Genomic DNA, 23,081 nt, shown 5'->3' with positions numbered 1-23,081 from the left:
AAGATCCCGAACGACCTCCGAGGGCAGATGGACAACGACCTCGAGCCCGACCAAAGGATACCGACAGCGACTCCAACTCATTATCCACGGAGCTCAACAAGAAGGGACGATCCGAAACTTCCAGCTTCTCTGAAAAGAGTCTACATACAAGGAACAAAGGTAGAAGAAGCAGTTCAGACGAAGAGGACCAGCACGATCCTTTTGTCCGACGGATTGCAAGGGCGGCCCTGCCCAAGAAGTTCAAAGCTCCGTCATTCACTCTTTACGACGGAAAATCAGACCCCACTGATCATATCCGTCACTACAAGCAGGCCATGACATTGCATGCAGACAACGAAGCCCTCATGTGTCGAATATTCCCCAGCAGCCCGGGGCCATTAGCTGTCAAGTGGTATTACAAGCTAGAGCCGGCTTCTATCAAAAGCTTCCATCAATTACAGAAATCCTTCAGGGCCAGGTTCATCACCAACAAGGTACAACCGAAACAGGCCGACTCTCTCTGGGCCATGCAAATCCAGTCAGGAGAAATGCTCGGAGCGTATTCGGCGCGCTATTGGGAGTGCTTCAACCTCATCGACGACGCTTGCAACGACTCCATGGCCATCACTGCCTTCAAAATGGGACTACATCCTGACAGTGCTCTTCGCAGTTTCCTAACCAGAAGACCCCCCAAAACAGTCTGGGCGTTGATGAAGAAAGTTAAAGAGTATTGCAAAGTGGAAGATGATGCCTTGAGAATAAAAGTCGGACCAATGTCCAACAAAACGGCCCCTCTTGAAATTGCTCAACCAATTAGTTCCGTGCCACCTCCAAGCCCTGAGCCATGGCAATGCGCTAAACGAGACAAAAGGCAGGACTCTCGCCGATCAAGCGATCAATGCTCCCACAGGACGAATGAACAACTGCAAGTCAACAGCAGGCGCTCGAGGCGTGCCGACAAGAAGTACACAGAGTTGTCAGAACCAATCACTGCAATAATGACCAAAGTCCAACACCTTCTATTCTTCAAATGGCCGTCAAAGATGGTGGGGCCACCCGACACGCGAAGAAGGGATAGGCGGTACGAGTATCACAAAGATCACGGCCACAAAACCGAGAGTTGTTACACATTAAAGGATCACCTGGAAGAATTGGTGCAAGACGGCCGACTGCAACAGTACGTGAGAAAGGGAAAGCCAATCAAGGCGTTAACCTTGAGGCAGGACTCACCTCCACTTGGCGTGATCCATATAATCTACAGCCTGTCTGCATCCCCAACCGTGCACACAATTCAATCGCATCCAATCCCCCAAAAGCAACGTATTTCGACCGAATGTCCCAGAGAAGCTCCGACAATTACTTTCAATGACTCCGATCTTAGCGGCACAATAGCCTCCTACATCGATCTGTTGGTCATCAAATTACACATAAATCGGTTCACCATTGAACCCATTATCATAGACCCAGGAAGTACTTCAGAGGTTATGTATTACAAAACTTTCATCAAACTCGGCTTCAACGAGTCAGATCTATCTCTGGCGCCTCACCCATTGTTCGGCTTTAATACGAATCCTTAGTACCCGTTAGGGAAGATCATACTACCTGTTCGAGCGGGTTCCAGAACGGTCGAAGTAGAATTCCTGGTCGTAAAGCTCCCGTCGCCGTATAATGTCATCATGGGGCGAACCTGGTTACATATTATGAAGGCCGTTCCAAGCACTTATCATCAGCTTGTGCGCTTCCCGACAGCCCATGGCATTGAAGAAATCCGCGGCTCCCCGCAATCGGCACAAGCAGAGATTTTATGAAAACTCTATCACTGACCCGACCTGTGGGCTTTGATACTTGTATATATATCACTTCTGCAATGCAAACCATTTTTTTTCGTCGTTCAATTCATTTCTCAAACCCATTGTAGCGCTCGTCATGTCGACGATTCAAAGCCCCCCTTTGGTGCATGACACCTTAGGGCCAATTAAGCCTCCGGATTCGGAGCGCCCTTCGTGGATCTCACGATTGGCCACATTAAGTCTCTGGATTTGGAGCCCCCTTTGGTGCATGACACCTTAGGGCCGATTAAGTCTCCAGATTCGAAGCCCCCTTTGGTGCATGACACCTTAGGGCCGATTAAGTCTCCGGATTCGGAGCCCCCTTTGGTGCATGACACCTTAGGGCCGATTAAGACTCCGGATTCGGAGCGCCCTTCGTGGATATCACGATTGGCCACATTAAGTCTCCGGATTCGGAGCCCCCTTTGGTGCATGACACCTTAGGGCCGATTAAGTCTCCGGATTCGGAGCCCCCTTTGGTGCATGACACCTTAGGGCCGATTAAAACTCCAGATTCGGAGCGCCCTTCGTGGATATCACGATTGGCCACATTAAGTCTCCGGATTCGGAGCCCCCTTTGGTGCATGACACCTTAGGGCCGATTAAGTCTCCGGATTCGGAGCTCCTTTTGGAGCATGACACCTCAGGGCCGATTAAGTCTCCCGATTTGGAGCCCCCTTTGGTGCATCACACCTTAGGGCCGATTAAGTCTCCGAATTTGGAGCCCCCTTTGGTGCATGACACCTTAGGGCCGATTAAGTCTCCAGATTCGAAGCCCCCTTTGGTGCATAACACCTTAGGGCCGATTAAGTCTCCGAATTCGGAGCCCCCTTTGGTCCATGACACCTCAGGGCCGATTAAGTCTCCGAATTTGGAGCCCCCTTTGGTGCATGACACCTTAGGGCCGATTAAGTCTCCCGATTTGGAGCCCTCTTTGGTGCATGACATCTTAGGGCCGATTAAGACTCCGGATTTGGAGCCTCCTTTGGTGCATGACACCTTAGGGCCGATTAAGACTCCAAATTCGAAGCGCCCTTCGTGGATATCACGATTGGCCACATTAAGTCTCCAGATTCGGAGCCCCCTTTGGTGCATGACACCTTAGGGCAGATCATACCTCCGTATTCGGAGTACCCTTCAGCACGAACAAAACAAAACAAAACAAAACACGCCAACATCCGAAATAAGGTGCTTAACTAAGCATATAAAAAATTCAGAATAAGACGCAAATGTTTGAAATAAAACTTTTTATTTGATCAAACAGTTGTTATATAAACGCAACCCGCATTTGAGCATTACAATACCCATTTTCAACCTCAAAAGCTAAAAAGGGGAAAAGACGCATTGGTAAAGCGGCAGCGCCCAAGCCCATGGTTTGCAATGCCTTGAGCCAACTGTGCCCAAGCCCATGACTTGCACATTGCCAAACTTCCCCTGATACCATTGACAATGTCAAGGCAAAGATCCAAGACAAGGAAGGATAAACCCAACGGTCGTTGCCTTTCCTTTCGGGGTGATCTGCTTCGACGACTTGAAGACTCATGCCAACTTTTGGACGCCCTACCTCCCATACGGATGGGTCGTCTGCCGCGCTCCATTGCAACACCAAGCTCGGCTGAACTCCGAGCCTATCTAACTAACATCCCCACTTATCTCACCTCACATAATAAGTGATTGTTTATCTGCGCGAAGCGCCCACTCCTTTTATTTTCAATACTGGCAACGATCTCGAGGCCCCAATCTCGAGGCGATTTCATTAACGCTAAACTCCATGAGACAAACGTCGGTTGACATTTGCCACGGCCTAGTTATCCAAACGACTTTTTGAAGCACATGCACTGGCCAAAAATCTAGGCCCCGAGCCGAGTCAAATTTGTCGTAGCCACTCTACTCACTAGTTTTCGGCTTCCTCAAGTTACAATGGCCTCATTTAGGAATAAACGACTATCACGTATGGGTCGACCCTGCCTATAAACCGGCGTATAACTGGACACTTAACAGATACTCGGACCGATCAACGTTTATACATTCATTCAAACATGTATACAATAAAACGAAACACGTACATGCCGAATACGAACTGCAACGAAATATTTACAATAGAACGTTTCTATTCAATCAAACAAACAATAAATTACATAGTTTTGAACGTGATCTGCGTTTCAACCTTATAATAGGTATATTTATACGGCATCACCCTCATCCTCACTCTTCTCGACTTCAAAAGCGAAAAACGAAAATTGTTTACTGTGGTAAAGTGGCGATGCCGAATCAATGCCCGATGCTCGAAGAGCTTCCGCTGCTTGAGATGCCTTGATCCAACCGTGCCTAAATCCACAATTTTCACATCGGCAAACTTCTTCGGCAAGTTTCTCCTTAGTCTTTTCGATTCCAACTTTTCGGCCTTCATGAAAACCTTTTTCATAGGCCCTCCCCTTCGCGGTCTCCATTGCGAACATACTCGCTGTCTCACGATCGGCGAGCGCGGTACTGATGAGCCGACTGGTAACCCTTTCTTCCACGATTGGGTTTCCCTGCCCGACGGGTTGTGCCTGAGCCACCTTGGTCTTCCTTAACTCGAGCTCAGCCGCCTCCGCGCGAGCCTCCAAACTTCGAATACGTTCCTTCTTCTTCTCCATTTCTCGGCGGGCAGCACGCAGCCGCATGCCGATTTCATAGGCAGTGTAAAGCCCCTTCACCACCCCGTGAATGCCTTCACGAAATACTTCGTAGTCCTGTCGACCTACTATCGATTGCTAAACCTCAGGAGGAAAAATTTGTCGAGCAAACTCGATCGCTACATTTAGGTCTCGAATGATCGAGTCCGCCTCTGTCATGGGTCTATTCCCCACAAATACCACAAAGCTTAATGGGCACGGATTCGCGTCAGATCCCCTCTCGACTCGAGGTTGAGGAGATCTGCCCTGCGACTGCTTGTCCCGCCTGGGCGACTTGCTTCGACGTCGAGGAGGCTAATGCCTCTCTCGATCCCTAGAACTCCTACTCCCTGTGCGCGAAGGGTCACCACCTTGATTCATGTCTCCACCCAGCTCAGCTAGCGTCCTCGCTTCCCCTCTACTGTTAAAGAAGAGTCTGTTCGACATTCACACAATACCTTCAAAAGCTGGAGTCAGTTGCTTACTGTGCTCATAAAAGTTGTACCTTTAATCATTTATTCTTTACAGAGGCAGCACCCTCGAGGCAATCTCATTAATTGTGAAAACCTCAATCGTCCGGCGCCGACTGGATCGACCTGCCTGGGGCAAGGGCAGATAGATTTATCAATATATTCGGCTTAAGTGATCGAATATATTCGGCTTAAGCGCTCCAGCCGGCCCATGAATCGACTTCAAAACTCCTGAGTGATCATGCACTGCCTGGGGCAAGGGTAGATAGATTTATCAATATATTCGGCTTAAGTGATCAAATATATTCGGCTCAAGTGCTCCAGCCGGCCCATGAATCGACTTCAAAATTCCTGAGTGATCATGCACCGCCTGGGACAAGGGCAGATAGATTTATCAATATATTCGGCTTAAGTGATCAAATATATTCTGCTCAAGTGCTCCAGTCGGCTCATGAATCGACTTCAAAACTCCTGAGTGATCATGCACCGCCTAGGGCAAGGGCAGGGGCAGATAGATTTATCAATATATTCGGCTTAAGTGATCGAATATATTCGGCTTAAGTGATCCAGCCGGCCCATGAATCGACTTCAAAACTCCTGAGTTCGTCTCATCCGGCGCCCAAATGATTATGCACCGCTTGGGGCTAGGGCAAATAGATTTATCAATATATTCGGCTCAAGTGCTCCAGCCGGCCCATGAATCGACTTCAAAACTCCTGAGTGATCATGCACCGCCTGGGGCAAGAGCAGATAGATTTATCAATATATTCAGCTTAAGTGATCGAATATGTTCGGCTTAAGTGATCCATCTGGCCCATGAATCGACTTCAAAACTCCTGAGTTCGTCTCATCCGGCGCCCGAATGATCATGCACCGCCTGGGGCAAAGACAGATTAATCAATCTATTCGGATTAAGTGCCCCAGCCGGCCCATGAATCGGTTCACCAGCGTAATACTCACGAACTATTCGGCATACGAATGATAAGTCAATATTTCCAAGATATTCACTCTCAAGAATGATAAAGAATAACTAAAATCCAATGAACAAATTGATACTCAACATAAATATAGGGATATTTTGAAAAGATGGCTATCTTACAACTTTTAACCTATTTTAGGTCACATCATCTCTCATACACGTTTTATCAAAAAAAAAAAAAACTAAAATAAGTTAAAAGGCCAACTTTTTATCTATCTTCTCAAAACAACTCCTAGTTGTAAAGAAGTACCTAAATTGTTTTACACTATATTTGGTTGGGGGATTTTAATAGGGATTTGAAAAAATAAAATAAAAAAAGTATATGAAACTAGGTAAAATATAATTATATTTTATTTACATCTTACATACCTTTTTTCTTTCTCTTTTTAAATTTTTTCCTAAATCTCCTAACTAAATAAATACAGTATTAAGATCTGTGATAATAAAGTCTAGAGAGAGAAGTAATACAATAATAAGGTCTGTGATAATGAATTCTAGAGAGTGTATACAGTATTAAGATCTGTGATAATGAAGTCTAGAGAGAGAAGTAGTACAGTATTAAGGTATGTGATAATGAATTCTAGAGTGGAGTGGAGTGGGGTGGAGTGGAGGGAGTTGTTGGCAAATTAATACATAGCACCTTGCCTTCACAGTTTACATCTCACAGCCCCAATTTGTAATGCATAACTAGTCCCACGTTGTTTCCCCAACAAATGGGATGGATACAAAAACGAGATATAGTCATAATCTAGATTGAATGGTATTACCTGAATACGAAAGATTCATTATGAATTTTATTTTGATAATTTAAATATTTTATTTTTTAAAACTCTCTATTAGGGGTTGAATAAAAAATTATACTCGAAAAAGGAGGATGCGTGGGTGGTGGGATAAGGTGTGTGTAAAAAAATAATTTCTTAACCAAGGGTTGTGAGAATAAGTAATTTATATAAATAAATAAATCTAATAATTTTTTTTAATATAAAAAATCGTTTGCTAAAGTTTTGAATTATTAATAAATACTTTTTTCTTTGACTGAATATAAAACCATTGTGTTGGTTGACAATGTATACATGTTTCTTTGATTTTTTTACATGTACATTAAGATTGCCTCCTAATTTTTTGAAATTTTATTAACTCTCTATTTAATTAATTTTTCATAATGTATAATAATGTGATCTTCAACTACTTTCCACACTACTTAATAACATTAATATAATCTAGTCATTTTTATTTTTAGAAGAGGTGTATGCCACCACATTTTTTTTTTTTTAATAATGTGATCTTCAACTACTTCCCACAATACTTAATAACATTAATATAATCTAGTCATTTTTATTTAGGGTAATTACAAATACACTCCTGAGATTTGCATAAAATACGAATTGTTTTCTGTGATTTAGAAAATTATAAATTCCTCTTTGTCAGAATTTTTTATTTAACAAAATTAATTAAAAAAGTAAAATTTCTAACTGTTCACCTGTGCAATAATAAAATTATCTGAATAATTAATTGAAATAAAATTTTAATATTATTAAAAACTGTTAATTAATTTGATGATTTATTAATAAAAGGACCTATTTGTTATGAAATTAAAAACCTTAGGGGACATAATGTAATTTCTAAAAATATAGAAAATAATTTATAATTTAAATAAATCTCAAGGAGTATGTTTGTAATTTATCCTTTTATTTATAGAAGAGGTGCATGCCACCACTTTTATTTTTTGAGCACAAAACATGCCAAAACGACGTCGTTTTGGCAGTTTTGAGCCATTTGAGCCACACAAATTGTGGCTCTCAAACATTATTCAAATATCATATAATATATTCGTATTGGTGCAATTTTCAAGAACATAGAGGCATCCTCCATCTCCCAAGTAGTTCGGCTACTACTCCTCCATATACATCATTCATGAAAAAAAATATATGTTTAATTTTCAAAAATATATTTAGGACAAACACGATAAAATAAAGATATTATGATTATCATATCAAATTATTTTTTTATATATAGGTTAAATATACACGGAAAGTCCTACAAAATAAATAGTTCAAATTATTGAAATAAGACCATTGTGTATCCCAAAAGTCCAAACAACACCCTCCCGTCCAAATGTAATATTTACATTTTCTTTAACAAATGTTATGACATCTATTATTTTCTTTAAACATTTTTCTCCTCTACTAAACAAAGATAAGATAATTTTTTTTTTTTTTTTAAGTACAAATTAAAATGGTTGGAAATGGTGATTGCATCACTACAAGTTGTGAACCAAGAATAAAGAAAGAGAATTAGCTAATACTATACTAATATGCACCCAATATCTTCTAGCATTTGTTGCACATTACCAACAGACTAGGAAACATCCCCCACCCTAACCCATAACAGTTGACCTTTACAAACCACAAATATGTATATGTACAATGTATGTCAGCAGAGATCATGGGATGTTTAGTTTAAATAATTGCCGACTTCCACAAATGGAGCTTGATTAATTAATGTTTGGGATCGATTCTTACGCCATTTTTCAATACTTTAAAGGCTTGCATTGCTATCAATATGTGCTCCCAAGAAAAATGCTGATCAATTGAGTTCTCAAGTCAGCTGGCCGGTGCCCCTAAATCAAATTTTACGTGTACATTGTGCTTCATCGATGATCACTGCAACACATTCGTGGCGTACAAACTTGCTGACTTTCATTTTGTGGTATATATTTTTATATAATCAATGATCTAGAAACTGTAATATTGGGCTAATACTGGATTAGTATTAAATCGATGGTGATGAATGTTCACGAAGAAATGGATAGTTTCATCGTGGCTTTGGCTTCGTTTGGTTTAATCTGGGTTTTAAGCTATACATGTCAGATGTGAATAATTTCCTAGGATAATTAAGTTTGATAAACAAGGTTGTATTGGTGATTCCTAGGACTGCAGTGATCAATCTCACTTCTCTACATGAAAATAGTTGTTTTATTTTTTTTGAAGTGGATATTAAATTATAATTGTGACGAGGGAAGAAATGGGAAACTCATGCTTAATTAACTTCTAATACTTTTATGGTTGACATCTAACTTCTAAGCCTGGGATTTTCTCTTTAAAATTCCAGGACTTTAAAAGAAAGAAAGACAAATAAGAACAACAATTACGGGTAAAAGAGGCAAAAGGTTTGTTCATATTCTCCATCATTGTTTCTACATTTAAAAGATCATAAAACGCTCGTTGTAACTTGGGTTCTTGACTTAAGACCAAAATGAAAAAGATAAAGCTCCTCTACAAATCCAAACCTCCATTTTTCTCCCTTGATATATGATGGTTTCGCGGCCTCTCATTGCCTGGAAATCTACCCACCAGCTTTCAAAAGTCGTTGCTCAAGCTACAATCAAGCAAATAAAATTGGGAAAAAAAAAAATTGTTTAAAAGACAGAGAAACTGATTAGTTTGGTCGAAAACAAAGCAAATTTTCAAGGATACTCACTTTGAACAGAGTTTCGAGCTTGTTCTTCACAAGGGAGTACTCATGTTTTACTTGTTGCAGAGATTCCAGGCACCTACACTAGGCCAAATAAGAAAGCAAAATTTTTCATAGAAATAGTTCTAATTCCTTATTTGATGTAATGCTCCTTCAAGATTTGGTTGCAAGATTTCAAGTTTTTAATTTTCTGAGGCATTCAACTTAGTATGGCAGTGTAAAGAAACTCACCCTTCAATATTCTGCTGATCACAATTGTTGCGGAAGGAAATGCAGGCGTTTTGAACTCTTTGCGCTCCAATGCTGTCATACCATACAAAAATAAAATTAACTTGCCAAAGAAAAAAAAATGAAACAAGCAATAGTTTTGTCTATGGCATTTGTAATTGAATGTAGTGATTGGAATTTGTCATGCTTTTCCTCTTTCATAGCAAGAATGTTGTTCAGAAACAAATTTTTACTAAAGTCTTTTTCCCAATTACTTGGGTCAGCTACATGAATTCATGTTCTCCAATTAGTTTTGTTTGCAGTCATACCCTCATTTAAGTTCAAGGTATTCATGTCTTTTCTTATCACCATAACCTCGACCCACGATGCACTTCTCCATTTCATCCTTCCCACCCTAATTCTATGGACCATAGCACTTTACTAAAATGATTACCAGTTCCAACATATCATTGAACTTCAATGCAATTTTCTTAATTGTTTTGGGGGAATGTTGAGTTTGCTATTTAAAGAAAATTTAGGAACTAGTTCTCCCTTTGTTCTTTGGAGTTCATTTCCTAGAGAATTGGCAATAAAGCAAATGGCTTCAATTCAAATAGAACAACTATTACCCATTTGCTAATATAAAGATGTAAAATGGGGGAAAGAAAATTAATTTTCCATCATAACCAGTATCAATTCTCAGTCACAGGAATCCATTATTAGCTGAATATGAGTTTTGTTTATCACTAATAACGACTTCCATTGAACTAATGAATGAAGAAAAGCTGCATATTTACCTAGAGCTGCTACCCTTAAACTGGTGGACATGGGCATCCACCTTTTTGAAGTCTACACTCTGTTGATCCCTATAAAAAAATAATAAATAAATGAGGTAAGAACTTTTTTTTGACACAATGAGATTGTTATTCATTTTCCAAGTCCTTCAAACTAATTAAAACCAAAAGCAGAAAACAACTCCACGGAAGAAAAGAAAGAAACAAACACACCATAGGTTATAAAAACAAAGAATAAACTGGAAAAAAAAGAAGAAAAGATTTTAGTTCTAACAGAGCTTTGGTGAGTTCATTGAGAAGTCTCTCAGAATCTTCGAAGAAGAGAGACACCACTTCCACCACAAACTCTGGATTGCTCTCATCTTGCAGTTGCTGAAGTTGGGTGAACTGTTGTTCATCAAGAAATCGCTTCTCATACACAAAACAAAAACAAAAAACTCAGCATCAGAAGGAAACTCAACAGCCCAAAACAAGATACTCAACAGAGAGAGAGAGAGAGAGAGAGAGAGAGAGAGAGAGCACATAAAAGCAGCAAACATTGGAAAAGAGAAGAAAAAAATTTCTGGGATTTTTCTTGTATGCTCTAAAATTGTGATATACTTGCTGACCTCATTATACAAGGAGGTTGTGTAGTTTGTCAACTGTCTTTGCAACTGTAGCACACCTTCCATTGTAGGACTCTGATATCAGTCTCAAACTCAAACACTAGCTTTATCAACTTGCAGATCCTTGTAATTTCACTTCATAGTGTTGAGGGCCTGTTCATTATTTTCTTGGAAAATGATTTTTAATGGACTATAATAGTCAAATAATTGGTGTAATTTATATATACATATATTAAAATTTTGGAGACATCTAACCAAAAATTAATTTGTTTATAGGCGGAGGAGCCTCTAGATTATATAAATTAGAGTAAATTACACAAATGGTCTTTGTCTTTCACGCTTGTTTCAATTTGGTTCTTGCACTTTTAAATTAGGCATATTAACCTTCTAAGTTATGGAGTTGTCTCACAAAAGGTCAATTCGTAACGGAAGTCACCTTTTCCATCCAAAAACAGACACGTGCCATGCACACATTCATGCTTCAAGGATGAATTTACACTTTCCCGCCACTTACACCAGCCCTAACTCATCAAAATGCGATTAGGGTTCCAACAATTGTCCCATACGACGAATTGAATATCAAAAGTTGGGGGATTTGAGTTCTGACTAAAGGGGAATTGAGAATCGGCTAAAAAATTGACTCATTTGAACAAGATTTTTCAACATGGCAGTAGGCGACAATGGAGATGAAGTATCCGATCATGGTGAGTCTTCTTGCATATTTTTTTGTCTGAAAATTGTTTCTTTGATGCATTGCACGCGGGTGTTGACAGATTTTTTTTTTTTTTTTTGGGGTAATTATTTGATTCCTTTTTGTTTGTTTATTGTTCATGGCCTGATGTAGTGTATTGATATATATATATATGTATAATTCATACTAACAGTATACTGACAATGATGAATGTGTATTATATATATAAATTCAGATCAGTACAATTATGTTTTTGGTGCTTGTTAATGGTGCTATTTTTTTGTGAATGGATGGTGCTTGGAATGTAATGCATGTTTTTGTGAATGGAATGGAAGCCAATGGTTTTTGTGAATCGAATGGAATGGAATGGAATGGAATGGGTACTTTTGTTAATGGTTTTGTTGCTTGTGTGCCTATATGAATTAACCCAGATTTTTGTTAATGGTTTTGTTGCCTGTGTTGTCATGGTGGATAGAAATGACATATCCAAATCAAACCATTAATAACATTACAAACCATCTCAAAATAAGGTTCTGTTATATTTCGATGATTTTAGTTGTATGTTTTGATTTATCTTTGAGTGTTAAAATGATATAAAACTCATATTTAACTTAATTATTTTACATTAATCTTAATTCATGTATCTTGAATGTATTTGATGTTTTTGTTGCCTTCAGAATATAGGAAACAAGCAAAGAACCAGGCAACCACAATAGGATCGGACAACTGTCCAAAGCAGGAGGACAACCGGCTTGGCTGGTCGACTAGCCAAATGACAGGGTGGTCGACCGGTGGTGATTTTGCTCAGTTTTGTAGAAACAAAGAGGTGTAAATTGATCACTTTGCTCTTGAATCATGTGCGTGTGCGTGGCACATGACTATTTTTTGATGGAAAATGTGACTTCCGTTACCAATTGGCTTTTTGTAAGACAACTCCATAACTTCGAGGGTTAATGTGCCTAATTTGAAAGTCCATGGACCAAATTGAGAGGGACCGTTTGTGTAATTTACCTTATAAATTAAGTTTGGTGACTTAGAAATATGATGTAAGATAAGTCTATGATACTCTGTTTAAATGCGACGATTGTATATAACGGTGTGCTCCTTCTAGATCTCAAGTCCAATATCCATTAGTAGCAATAAGCTCCTTGGGCCCATATTGCTTTAAATAGGATCCCCGCAAATAGGCGATGAGATTGATTTTTAGGATTAGTCGAAATGCATATAAATTGATCAGCACATCCGATTATCAAAAATATATCTATATATATAAGAACCGCTTAGTTACTTGAGGTTCATCTTTTCTTTTCGATTTTGCCTTTTCATTTTGAATAATTTACTAATAGTGACCTATATGTTAAGTGAAGGTTTTTTTTCATAATTATGCAAACATTCTTAGTCAATTACGAAGCAGATTTTTCTATAATTACACAAACATTCTTGATCAATTATGAAACATAATCTTTTATTTTTAGATAAGTGAATTATCTTAGTATTTGTTTTATATTTATCTGTTGAGAAAAGCTACACGTCATAATTTTTTTTAAAAATAAATAAATTCGAAAGGAATACATCATTAGGTATGTAACAAACATATTACATCACATAATTCTATCATATATCTAATGATTTATTCTATTTAATTTCATAAAATAATATTTTAACTTTTTAAAAATGATCAAAATAGTCGGTGTCTTATCTTTTTAAACTAGTATATATATATATATATAACGGTGACAAAGAGATTCAAAAAACTGGAATAGAATTGGTCGAAGATCTACCCTGTTTCACTCTCCTCTGGATATCTTTTTTTCTGTTACTTTGCTTCCTCTGGCAGTGTCATCAACCCATCATGTGTGAGCACTGAGCAGTTAAAAAACTCTGAATTTTAAAACCTCTCTTGTCTCTCACAAGATCCAAATTTTGATGCCATGTATTACTATTCGACCTTCCTCATTTTTTATTCCTTTTAGTAATTGTTGAAATCTCTCTCTTTCTCTCCCCATGTGTGCTCCTCATATTTTAGGAAAATGTCTCGTAACTCAAATTTTGTGGCTCAAAAGTGGTTCAAATGGCCAAAACGACGTCGTTTTGGCCATTTTTATGTTGTTCTGTACTCAAAACGACGTCGTTTTGGCCATTTAAGCCACTTTTGAGCCACAAAATTTGAGCTACGTAGCATTGTCGCATATTTTATTACAACACTACAAATTTAAACTAATAAATTTAAAATTTATCTATAAAAGAAATTAATAATTTAAATTCATCATAAACCCTATGTTTCATAAATTTAATTTTAATCGCACAAACATATTCTGAACAAATTATGAGTTAAGAAAGTGAATTTATAACATTTTCCTTTATTTATGAGTCAATAAAGTGGGTTCATAGTATTTTGTTTTATTTTATCAAAAATGCTAAGGATTTTAAAAATTTTACCAAATGCCTTATATGAGTGTAGGATCCGTATAAAACTTATATTATATTATGTAGATCTCACCCTCGTAGAAGACATTTAACAAGATTTTTAATAAAATTTATATGATCTCTGACATTCCTCGTGGCGCATGAGCATGACATTAATTGCTTGCTATACTTGCAGTTGGGTGACGTGCTGCAAGTGACTCAACACCATGTTACATCTATCTCTAACAATAATTTTTATTTTTTTAAATATTTCTTTCTCTAAGCAATTTTTTGACTATTTTTTCCCCTAATTTTTATTTTATATTTTTTCTTTTTTATTTTTCTATTTGAGATGATCACTTTTTCAATTACATTCTCCATCAACACTTTCTATTTTTCTTATTGTACTTAAATACTCCATTCATTTCAAAATATTAGATTAGTTTCTTATGGAAAATCTAACATTTTTTAGTTATACAATTATTACACCTCAAAAATCTAACTTTCCAATACTATCCTTTGAATTTTTTCAAGAACATCAATTATCATAATTATACTTTTTATGTAAAAATTCAAAAGAATGGCAAATAGGAAATTCATGTTATTTTCGTCCATAATTTTTGAAGAAAGACTAATATATGGAATAATAAAAAATAGAATAAAAGGCTAATATTTTAGAATGGAGAGTCTCTTTTCTTATTATTTTTAATTTAAATTATGAATTGAGGCAATGGGCCAACCAATCATGGATTCCATTGGAATAAAATAAAGTTTAATATATTTAAGGGTTAATTTCATTCTTATCTGTTAAATTAGGGGTTGTTTGGAATGTCCTAAATAAGTGTATTTTTTATCTTTTTAGACTAAAAATTTGAGGAACAAATTATGGATATTTGGGTTAACTTTTTTACTTTTTATGGAAAAATATGTATTAAAAAATTGTATAAATTAGTGTGTAGGGGAAAATTAAGATTAGGAGTTGTGCAGCTGTAATTTTTGATTTTTGGTGAGTAGTGTTAACTTTTTAACTTTTTAAGAAACTTTTTTACTTTTTTTCAACTTGCAAAACTTGACTTTATTATCATTTTTTATTATATTTTTAAATTATCAATTTCGTCTATTTAATCACTAAAGTTTTTAATTTATGTTCATGTGGTCCAACTAAAAATAATTATACAAATCAATAACGGTTGAAGCCTAATTTAATAGATAAAAAAAATGATATTTTAGAATTTAAGTAATTTAAATTATACGAAAAAACACTTATTTTCCTTATTATTTGAACAAACATCTCACAACTAATTTAAGGAGTGTTTAGTTGTCCGGTTTAAATTGTTCAAATTATCAAATTAAGATTTAACTATTGCTAATTTGTACATTTGTCACCAATTAGATCACATGGATGTAAATAAGAAACTTTAAGGACTAAATAGACAAAATCAATAATTTAAAAATAAAATAGAAAAAACTGGTGATATTTTGCCCGATAAAAGTGAAATTAACCTTATATTTGAGGGAAGCTATCCTGTACATTTAGAGAGAAACTATAGCAACTCCTTAAAATAAAGATAGGAGAAATAGCATGTCATTGATTTTTTATAACCGGGTTGTTTGGGATGATCTAAATAAGTGTATTTTTTAACTTTTTATGAAATATGGGTTGGGTATGGGTTAGGTTTAAAGTGATGTGATAGAGATGTGATGTGACTTTTTGACTTTTTTGGGTTATAACAAATAAGGCCTTATATTATTTTGAGATAGTTATTTAGTAAGTAATTGTGAGTGTTAATTTTTGACCTCACAACCAAACAAGGAACGTAGCAGGAGAGCACGCGACAGATTGAACCAAGCATTTGCACACAAGAAGATGAGAAACCATGGTGGCCCATCCACCAAGGCACTCTGATGATCAAGTTAGTCAACAATCTTGCAAGATCTCAACTCAATTAATCAGTGCACAAGTAAAAGTATACTTTAGACCCATGGGGGTGCCTTTCTTTATAGCCACTAGTGCCCTCGTCTCCTAGAAGTCTCACTTCGTTGGACTTAAGCACAATGCTTATCTCGAACTCTTAGTTAGATATGGATGAACTCCTCAAGAGTCTCATCCTTATCCGACCTAAACGTTTCACTTATTAAGGACTCTTGTCCTCTATTCAAATATTTCAGATTTCAGTATTACTGTACCATATCTTGGTAATACCATAATCATCTCAACAATCTAACTCGTCCACGTGGCACCTCGGCCAACACCTTGACCACGTGGCATAACCTTGAAAATACTTCCCCACAATAATGAAAGCAAATAAGTTCTTTACATATAATCTGATGATACAAAAGACCTAAAGAAGAAGAAGAAGAAAAGAAAAAGAAAAAAAGAGAGTAATATTTAGGAGTCCTCAAAAGATAGTGAGAGAGGATCTGGGATGCCTCTATCTTACATGAACTCCTTATGTTTCATTTTATCTCTTGAATACTTTACATCCATGCTTGCTTTTGATATTTTGGAAATCGCTAATCCATTTGATTCTGTTCTTGTTTTTCTTGTTGCTTGTAGTGTTGTTGTTGTGTGGTTATTAGATTGATTAGCTAGACCATTGGCTGTAAGCAACTCAAAAAGGGCCAATTGGATAGTGCATCAGTGTGTTTGGTTTTAGTTTTTTAGATTAAGTTTTTTGAAAATTGAGTTTTTTAGTTTTCGTATTTTTTTGTTTTTAGTGAATATTTTTAAAATTTTAAACATTTTTTTATTTTTTTAGATGCACCTTACTTAGATGTATCTAAAAAGTAAAAAATTTGTAAAAAAAATATTTTAAAAAATTAATAAATACATAAAAATACAAAAAATGTACTGAGTTCTTGTATTTTTTTTTTTATATTTTTGGTATGTAGTGAATTTTTAAAACATTTTTTTTACAATTTTTTTACTTTTTAGGAGTATTAATGTTAGGTGTGTTTAAAAATTAAAAAAAAAATGCTTAAAATATTAAAAAAATTAGTAAAAACAAAAAAATACGGAAAATAAGATGTAGAATTTTTTGAAAAGTGTTTTTTGAAAAATGAAAACAAGCAAGCTATTTTTTTTTTTAATGGTGATGTTGGACAGTTTACCCTATAAAATGGGTTTGGTTATTAGATTGATTAGTTTGACCCTAATCGTTATGTCAAATGTTAATACTTAACCTAATAATCTCGAGGTTATAGATTCAAGTCTTGGGGTTACCATTTTAAGTACTATGCCAAAGGTTAGGTGTGTACTCAATCTTTCCCCTCCCAAACACACATTAATGTGTATTAATTAGACGCCTGTATTTTAGTTTGAACTTAATCATTTTGTTCGGACTTGTTAACCTATCACGATCCTGTTTTGATAATTCAAATAATTCATTTTCTAAGGTATTATGTTTATGTTATCGATAAAAAAAATTAAATTAAATCAATCCGATAATAGAAATATTCTCTTTTTATCACATTTGTTTCAAAAAAATTAAAACATAAATGAATGGCCTATTTTCAAAACCGCACTTGTCGTCCATTTTTCCATAAACAAGCATGTTTAAATGAAAGTGTTACAATTATAAAATCAATTTATTTATTTTTAATGGATGAAACATATATGGAGTGTCTTACAAAATAAAAAATTCTGATCATCGAAATGAGGCTCATGGTGAATTCACAAACAAGGATGGATCTAGAGATTTGGGGTGTCTGCTGTGCACCTAACATAGCAGGCACTGTTATGCGGTTTCATGGGCTTATTTCGGAGTCCGTCTTGATAATTCGAACTGTTCACATTTTAGAATTTATCGAGTAGAACTTGCTTGTAAAAAATTAAGTTAATTAGATATCGTTAACTCTTTCATCTATTCACATTTGTATTCATTTTAATACTTTAAATCACAATATCATTTATTTTTGAAGATACAAATGTGAGTAGGTGAAAGGATTAATGATATCCGAATAATTTAATTTTTTACAAGTATGTTTTACTCGATGTACTCCAAAATGTGAACGGTTCGAATAATCAAAACGAACCTCGAAATAAGCCCATAAAGCTACACAACAGTGTCTGTTGTTGTTGTGCTGGATGCACAATAGGCACCCCAAATTCTGGATCTAGGGGTGCGGAGGTTGCCAACCGCACTCCCAATTTTTTTTAAAATATCATATATTATATTAAAAAATTTAAAATTATAAGGGTTTGTACTCCCAAATATACTTTTACATTTCTACAGTAATAATCGTGGATTCTTCCTATTCACGAAGTTCGAACATAGGATTTTGTGTTATACCTCAATTTTTCTCACACGTGTCACAAGTTTGGGGCTTCATGAAGGGGCTGCATACTTGTATTGCTTGTCATTGCAACAAGAAATTATATGTTAGATTTATTTTTATTTTTTTTGAGCGACGAAATTATATGTTAGATTGTTTTACAAATATGGCAATGCCATATTCTTCATGGTTATTGTTAGTTGAATCTTTGGTTGGGCTTAAGATAGACAGTCTATTCACCCAAAAAAAAAAGATTGACAGTCTGACACTTGCAAGCATATTGAGGAATTGTGAAATTACTTCAATTTAATTCTCACACATTTGCGCACTCATAAAAGGAGATATTATGTATGCTCTAATACCTAATTATTGTGTTGTCATATTAATTTATTATTTAATGTGATCATTTATTGGTATGAATGTTGATTATATTGTGTTGTAACTGGTCACATTAAATAATAATATTAATCACAATAAATCGTAACTTTTATAGCAAAAATCATAACAATTGTCTATCACAAAATTTACCAATATTCAAAGGTCTAGCATAACAAACACTGGCATTGAGCAATCAAGAACAAAGATTTGAACATGAATGTTCCTCTCTAACATGGTAAGAATCCGTGAATCATGATTGATGATCACAAAACGCAAAAATGAACAAATGCATAAGAAAGAGAAATCACATGTACACACAAAAAAATACAAGATTTACATAGTTTATCAAACTAAGCTATATTCATAATTGTTACAGTTTTTACTAAAATAAACAATATTACAAAAAAAAAAAAATAGAGAGAGATAATGTCTCCCCTATTTTGTATGTTTCCAATGCCATGTTGATGCAATTGGTGGTGACTACCTTCACTTTTTTGAATGCTTGTGTAGTTCTAGCTAGTCCCTGTACAATATATTTGAGAGATTCAATAATTTAAGGGAGATCACCTTCTCCTCTCATATAATCCAGCATACTTTTGACATGAAAGCAAATCTACCTACTCAAATAAGGGAGATCACCCTACTTCTCTCATATAATTCAGCATACTTTTGACATGAAAGAAAATCTACCTACTCAAATATCTGTCAGGTACACTTTCATTCTTCAAATTATGTTATTTGCTTAATAATAAAATGTCAAGAGATGTTCATATTGCACATACATCCAAATTTTATGATGTGAAAATACACTCCCACCATCTTCACAATGCTTGGGTGGACACATCATTTCAACAACAAACAAACAAACTTTTGTAAATAAATAACTTTCAAGCTAGAGTGTTCCTAGTTCATGGCAAAGTTGAGAGCACTAATGAAATTCAGTGTCTTATTAAATATTATCTTTCTTGGAGGTACTGAACATTTTATTTGTAGTAAATTATGCCAAAAGTTCTTGAATTTTTCATCTTTTTTAGATTATAAGTCCCTAAACTTTCTTTTTTTTTTTTTTTTTTTGGTCATTAAATAGGTTATGTGGGACCTAAATAAACAGTAAATTGGTAAATTAATCATAAATATATTTTTTAATTTTAAAACAAAAATAATCCTACAACCAAACACCCTTTTCTACAATAACAGGTTTATGAAGTTGTTAATGGAAAAAAAAATTTAGGGCGAGGGATTTTAGGGTTATTTTCATCAATTTATCACGTTAGGTTAGTCTGATGTCATCAACTTAATTGCCAAAAGTGAATGAAATGTAATAGGACTAAATTGAAGTAACTAAAAAAGTTAGAGGGCTTACTTGAAAGAAAATTTATGAACTTAATCAAAAAATGTGCAAAGTTCATGGATTTCTAATATAATTTTCTCTTTTTGTTCTAGGCAAAACAAAATGGATGCGTACGTAAACTTCCCAAGCACGTTTAATCTGTAAAATTGTGATGAAATTTAGGCTAAGTTTGGCATCCTTCAAAAAATCTAAAAAGTCAAAAAGTCACTATCCTATTTAAGTCACATCATCTTGTTTAAGTCACATCACCTCTCTAACACATCACTTCAAATCCAACTTATATTTCATAAAAAGTCAAAAAGTGCACTTATTTAGTCTTCCCAAACTTGACCTTAGTGCGTCAGTGCTACTATAATTGCACCAACCTAATAATTTTATGAAATGAAAGTCGTGGAATGAGACATCCAAAAAAGATATTAGGACAAAGGGTGACCCTTAAAATTAAGACCACGCATGCTGTGTGACGTAGTTCCATGGTGTTACTGAAACCCTTCAAATAGTGATGGATTGGGATGTACAACTTTGCCATTGTTTCTTTGGGAGTGCATGTTTATGTTGTGAAACATTTTGAATTGAATTTCATTATAGGAGGGAGAGAAAAAGAGTATATATATCTCGAGAGTAATGATAGAAATCTCAAATAATTTATCAAATTTTTTATCAAATCTCTCACATAAGTGTGAGACCCACACACATGTGGGTTTGTATAAATTCACACCCATACAAAAGATTTAGTAAAAAATTTGATAAATTATTTGGAATCTTAGCATTTTCCATATCACAGCAGTGACTGATAGGAATTGAAGGGACCACTCTTCCTTCCTTGATATGAAATGAAGGGCATCAAATGTCTAGGGGGTCGGGTGGGGTGGGGTGAGGTGAGAGTGGAGCCCCACTAAAGGAGAAGTTATTTAGTGCCGTTGGACATGATCACTTGGTGTTCCAACTTGAACATGCTTGGTCGAAACGATAAGGTCCACTAATTTATGTTGGTGATGGATGCCCATCATAGAGGGTTTAGCATGGCCATGTGGTGCCCATGAGGCACCAAATAATTTCGTCACCTAAAGAGACAAATTTGCTGGCATTGATGAAGAGAAGAAGAGTGCAAAAGAACAGGATGTTTAGGTATCCAAAGTAGTGAAGGAACAGGGAGGACATAAACATATTTTGGGTAAATGTTCCTAACACAAAACCCACAATTATTCACATCACCTCTAAAGAATACAAAAATGTAGGATTTATAGGTATCCAAAGGAAATAGCATGGACAAAATCAAGGGAGTTTAGCTGAATCACAATTAACTTATTTATTATTGTTTTAACTTTACACTTTATTGAAAGGTCAACAGTTTGACTCTACCCTCCTCTAAACCTATGGCCTCCAATGTACTCTCTTTCCTTGCACGCGTTTAAGTGTGCAAAACAACCACAAACCAATTTTTTGAATAAGGTGAAATCATTTTTATCCCTGTGTTTTAGTCTAGGAGTACTTCATTTATCCTACTATCATTTAAAAATATGCAATTCTCCTTTACATTGTTTGGAACTAAATAATGGAAACAACAATGATAGAGACCACTAATTTTGGAGCTCTAAAAAGACCACTAATGATATGACACTCAATAAAAAAAGGAAAAAAATACAACACCAAGGCCAAAACATCAAATCATTCCTGGTGAGACTCACTGCCACATCATTAGTGATAGCACTAATTAGTGCTCTCACTCATTTTTCTAATGGAAATCATAAAGTTACTTTAGTACTCTTTATATATGATAACTTCCCTTCCTCCCCAGCGTTAACACCCAACCAAAATAAAAATATATATGTCCTCCGTTTGGGAAGTGGATTGACTTTTTAGCTTTTTGACTTTTTTGGCTATTTTGGTCTGGGCTAAAAAGCTTGGTTTGGGAAGGATTTTTTGACTTTTTGGCTTTTTTTACTTTTTTTGTGAGAGAATAGTGTAAAAATAGTGTTTTGTGGCTAAAATAACCAAAAAAACCCAGAAATAGTGTTTTGTGGCTTTTTTTACTATTTTTTTATAGGAAAAAAATAGTGTAATGATTATGAGTTGGATGTGATGTTTTGTTTTTTGTGGCTAAAATAGTCTATTTTGTCTTTTGTGGCTAAAATAACCAAAAAAACCCAGAAAAACCCTTCCCAATCGGACCCCATGATCTAGGTTTAGTGTTCCATATTAGCTCTCTTATTCTTTTATTTTTTTCAAAATATTGAATCACTCATGATTGTTTCTTAGAGATTGAAAACCCAACACTAGCAAGTGGGAGTGGTGACAAAGGATAGGAGGAGGAAGGAAGGGTGGTGGGGAGGTGGCAGGTTAAGTGGGAGAGGTGGCAAGAGAGGTGGTGGTGGGAGAGGGGAAGTGAGTAATAGTTGAGATTTTTGGGTTAAGAGAATAAATAGAGTAAGAAGATGATGAATCACAAAGTCTTCTTTTAATTTTGAAATTAATATTAAATCTTCAAAAAATTTCATGCCAACTTTTACAATTGGTACGTGTGGCACCATTTTCATCATTCGGATGGAATTGGTGGCAATAAGTAGGTAAAGTGTGCAAGATGAGTTAAAATCAAATGGAGATATTCTACACTATATTTATTCAAAATTTCAAATATGAGAAGGGTAGAGTGAAGATTTTGTTGTTGTTAATAATATTCTGATACAAGTTTTTATGAATCGTTCCATCACTTATTTTAGAGAATAATCTACTTTCCTTTGTGATTTTGATCAATTTACACTTCATCACTTTCTCCAATGATGTTAAAATTATACGTTAAAGTATGTGTTATATGATAAAAAGTATGAAATGTGAGACTTATTTATGTGTGTCAATTGTTGGTTAGTTTAGAAATTGGGCGTGTACTCCTCCGATAGTATAGTTAAGATGTGTGTTGAAGTGTATAATATATATATATATATATATATATATATATATACATATATAAATAAAATGGTAAATTATA

The 23,081-nt window shown here is 35.4% G+C and overlaps 1 protein-coding gene and 1 long non-coding RNA gene across 2 annotated transcripts; one reads left to right on the top strand and one right to left on the bottom strand.

Annotated features, from left to right (window-relative positions):
* Positions 1 to 9,061: 9,061 nt before the first annotated feature.
* LOC114270089 (histidine-containing phosphotransfer protein 1) lies at positions 9,062 to 11,188 on the bottom strand. Its single transcript, XM_082913561.1, has 6 exons — positions 10,998 to 11,188; positions 10,664 to 10,797; positions 10,393 to 10,461; positions 9,620 to 9,691; positions 9,395 to 9,467; positions 9,062 to 9,292 (listed from the first exon to the last, which is right to left on the bottom strand). The coding sequence occupies exons 1-6, from the start codon at positions 11,058 to 11,060 to the stop codon at positions 9,260 to 9,262; spliced, it is 444 nt and encodes a 147-aa protein (XP_082769687.1). The 5' UTR covers positions 11,061 to 11,188; the 3' UTR covers positions 9,062 to 9,259.
* A 348-nt stretch (positions 11,189 to 11,536) lies between these two features.
* LOC114270099 (uncharacterized) lies at positions 11,537 to 12,722 on the top strand. The gene is made up of 2 exons (XR_003631840.2): positions 11,537 to 11,698; positions 12,363 to 12,722. It is a non-coding gene; the product is annotated as an uncharacterized LOC114270099 (long non-coding RNA).
* Positions 12,723 to 23,081: the final 10,359 nt, after the last annotated feature.

Source organism: Camellia sinensis, chromosome 2 (assembly GCF_055761805.1).
Source record: "Camellia sinensis isolate YWXY chromosome 2, ASM5576180v1, whole genome shotgun sequence".
In the NCBI taxonomy this organism is placed as follows: domain Eukaryota; kingdom Viridiplantae; phylum Streptophyta; class Magnoliopsida; order Ericales; family Theaceae; genus Camellia; species Camellia sinensis.
Note: the sequence above shows the minus strand (reverse complement) of the source record. Positions and strands in the feature narration are given on the sequence as shown.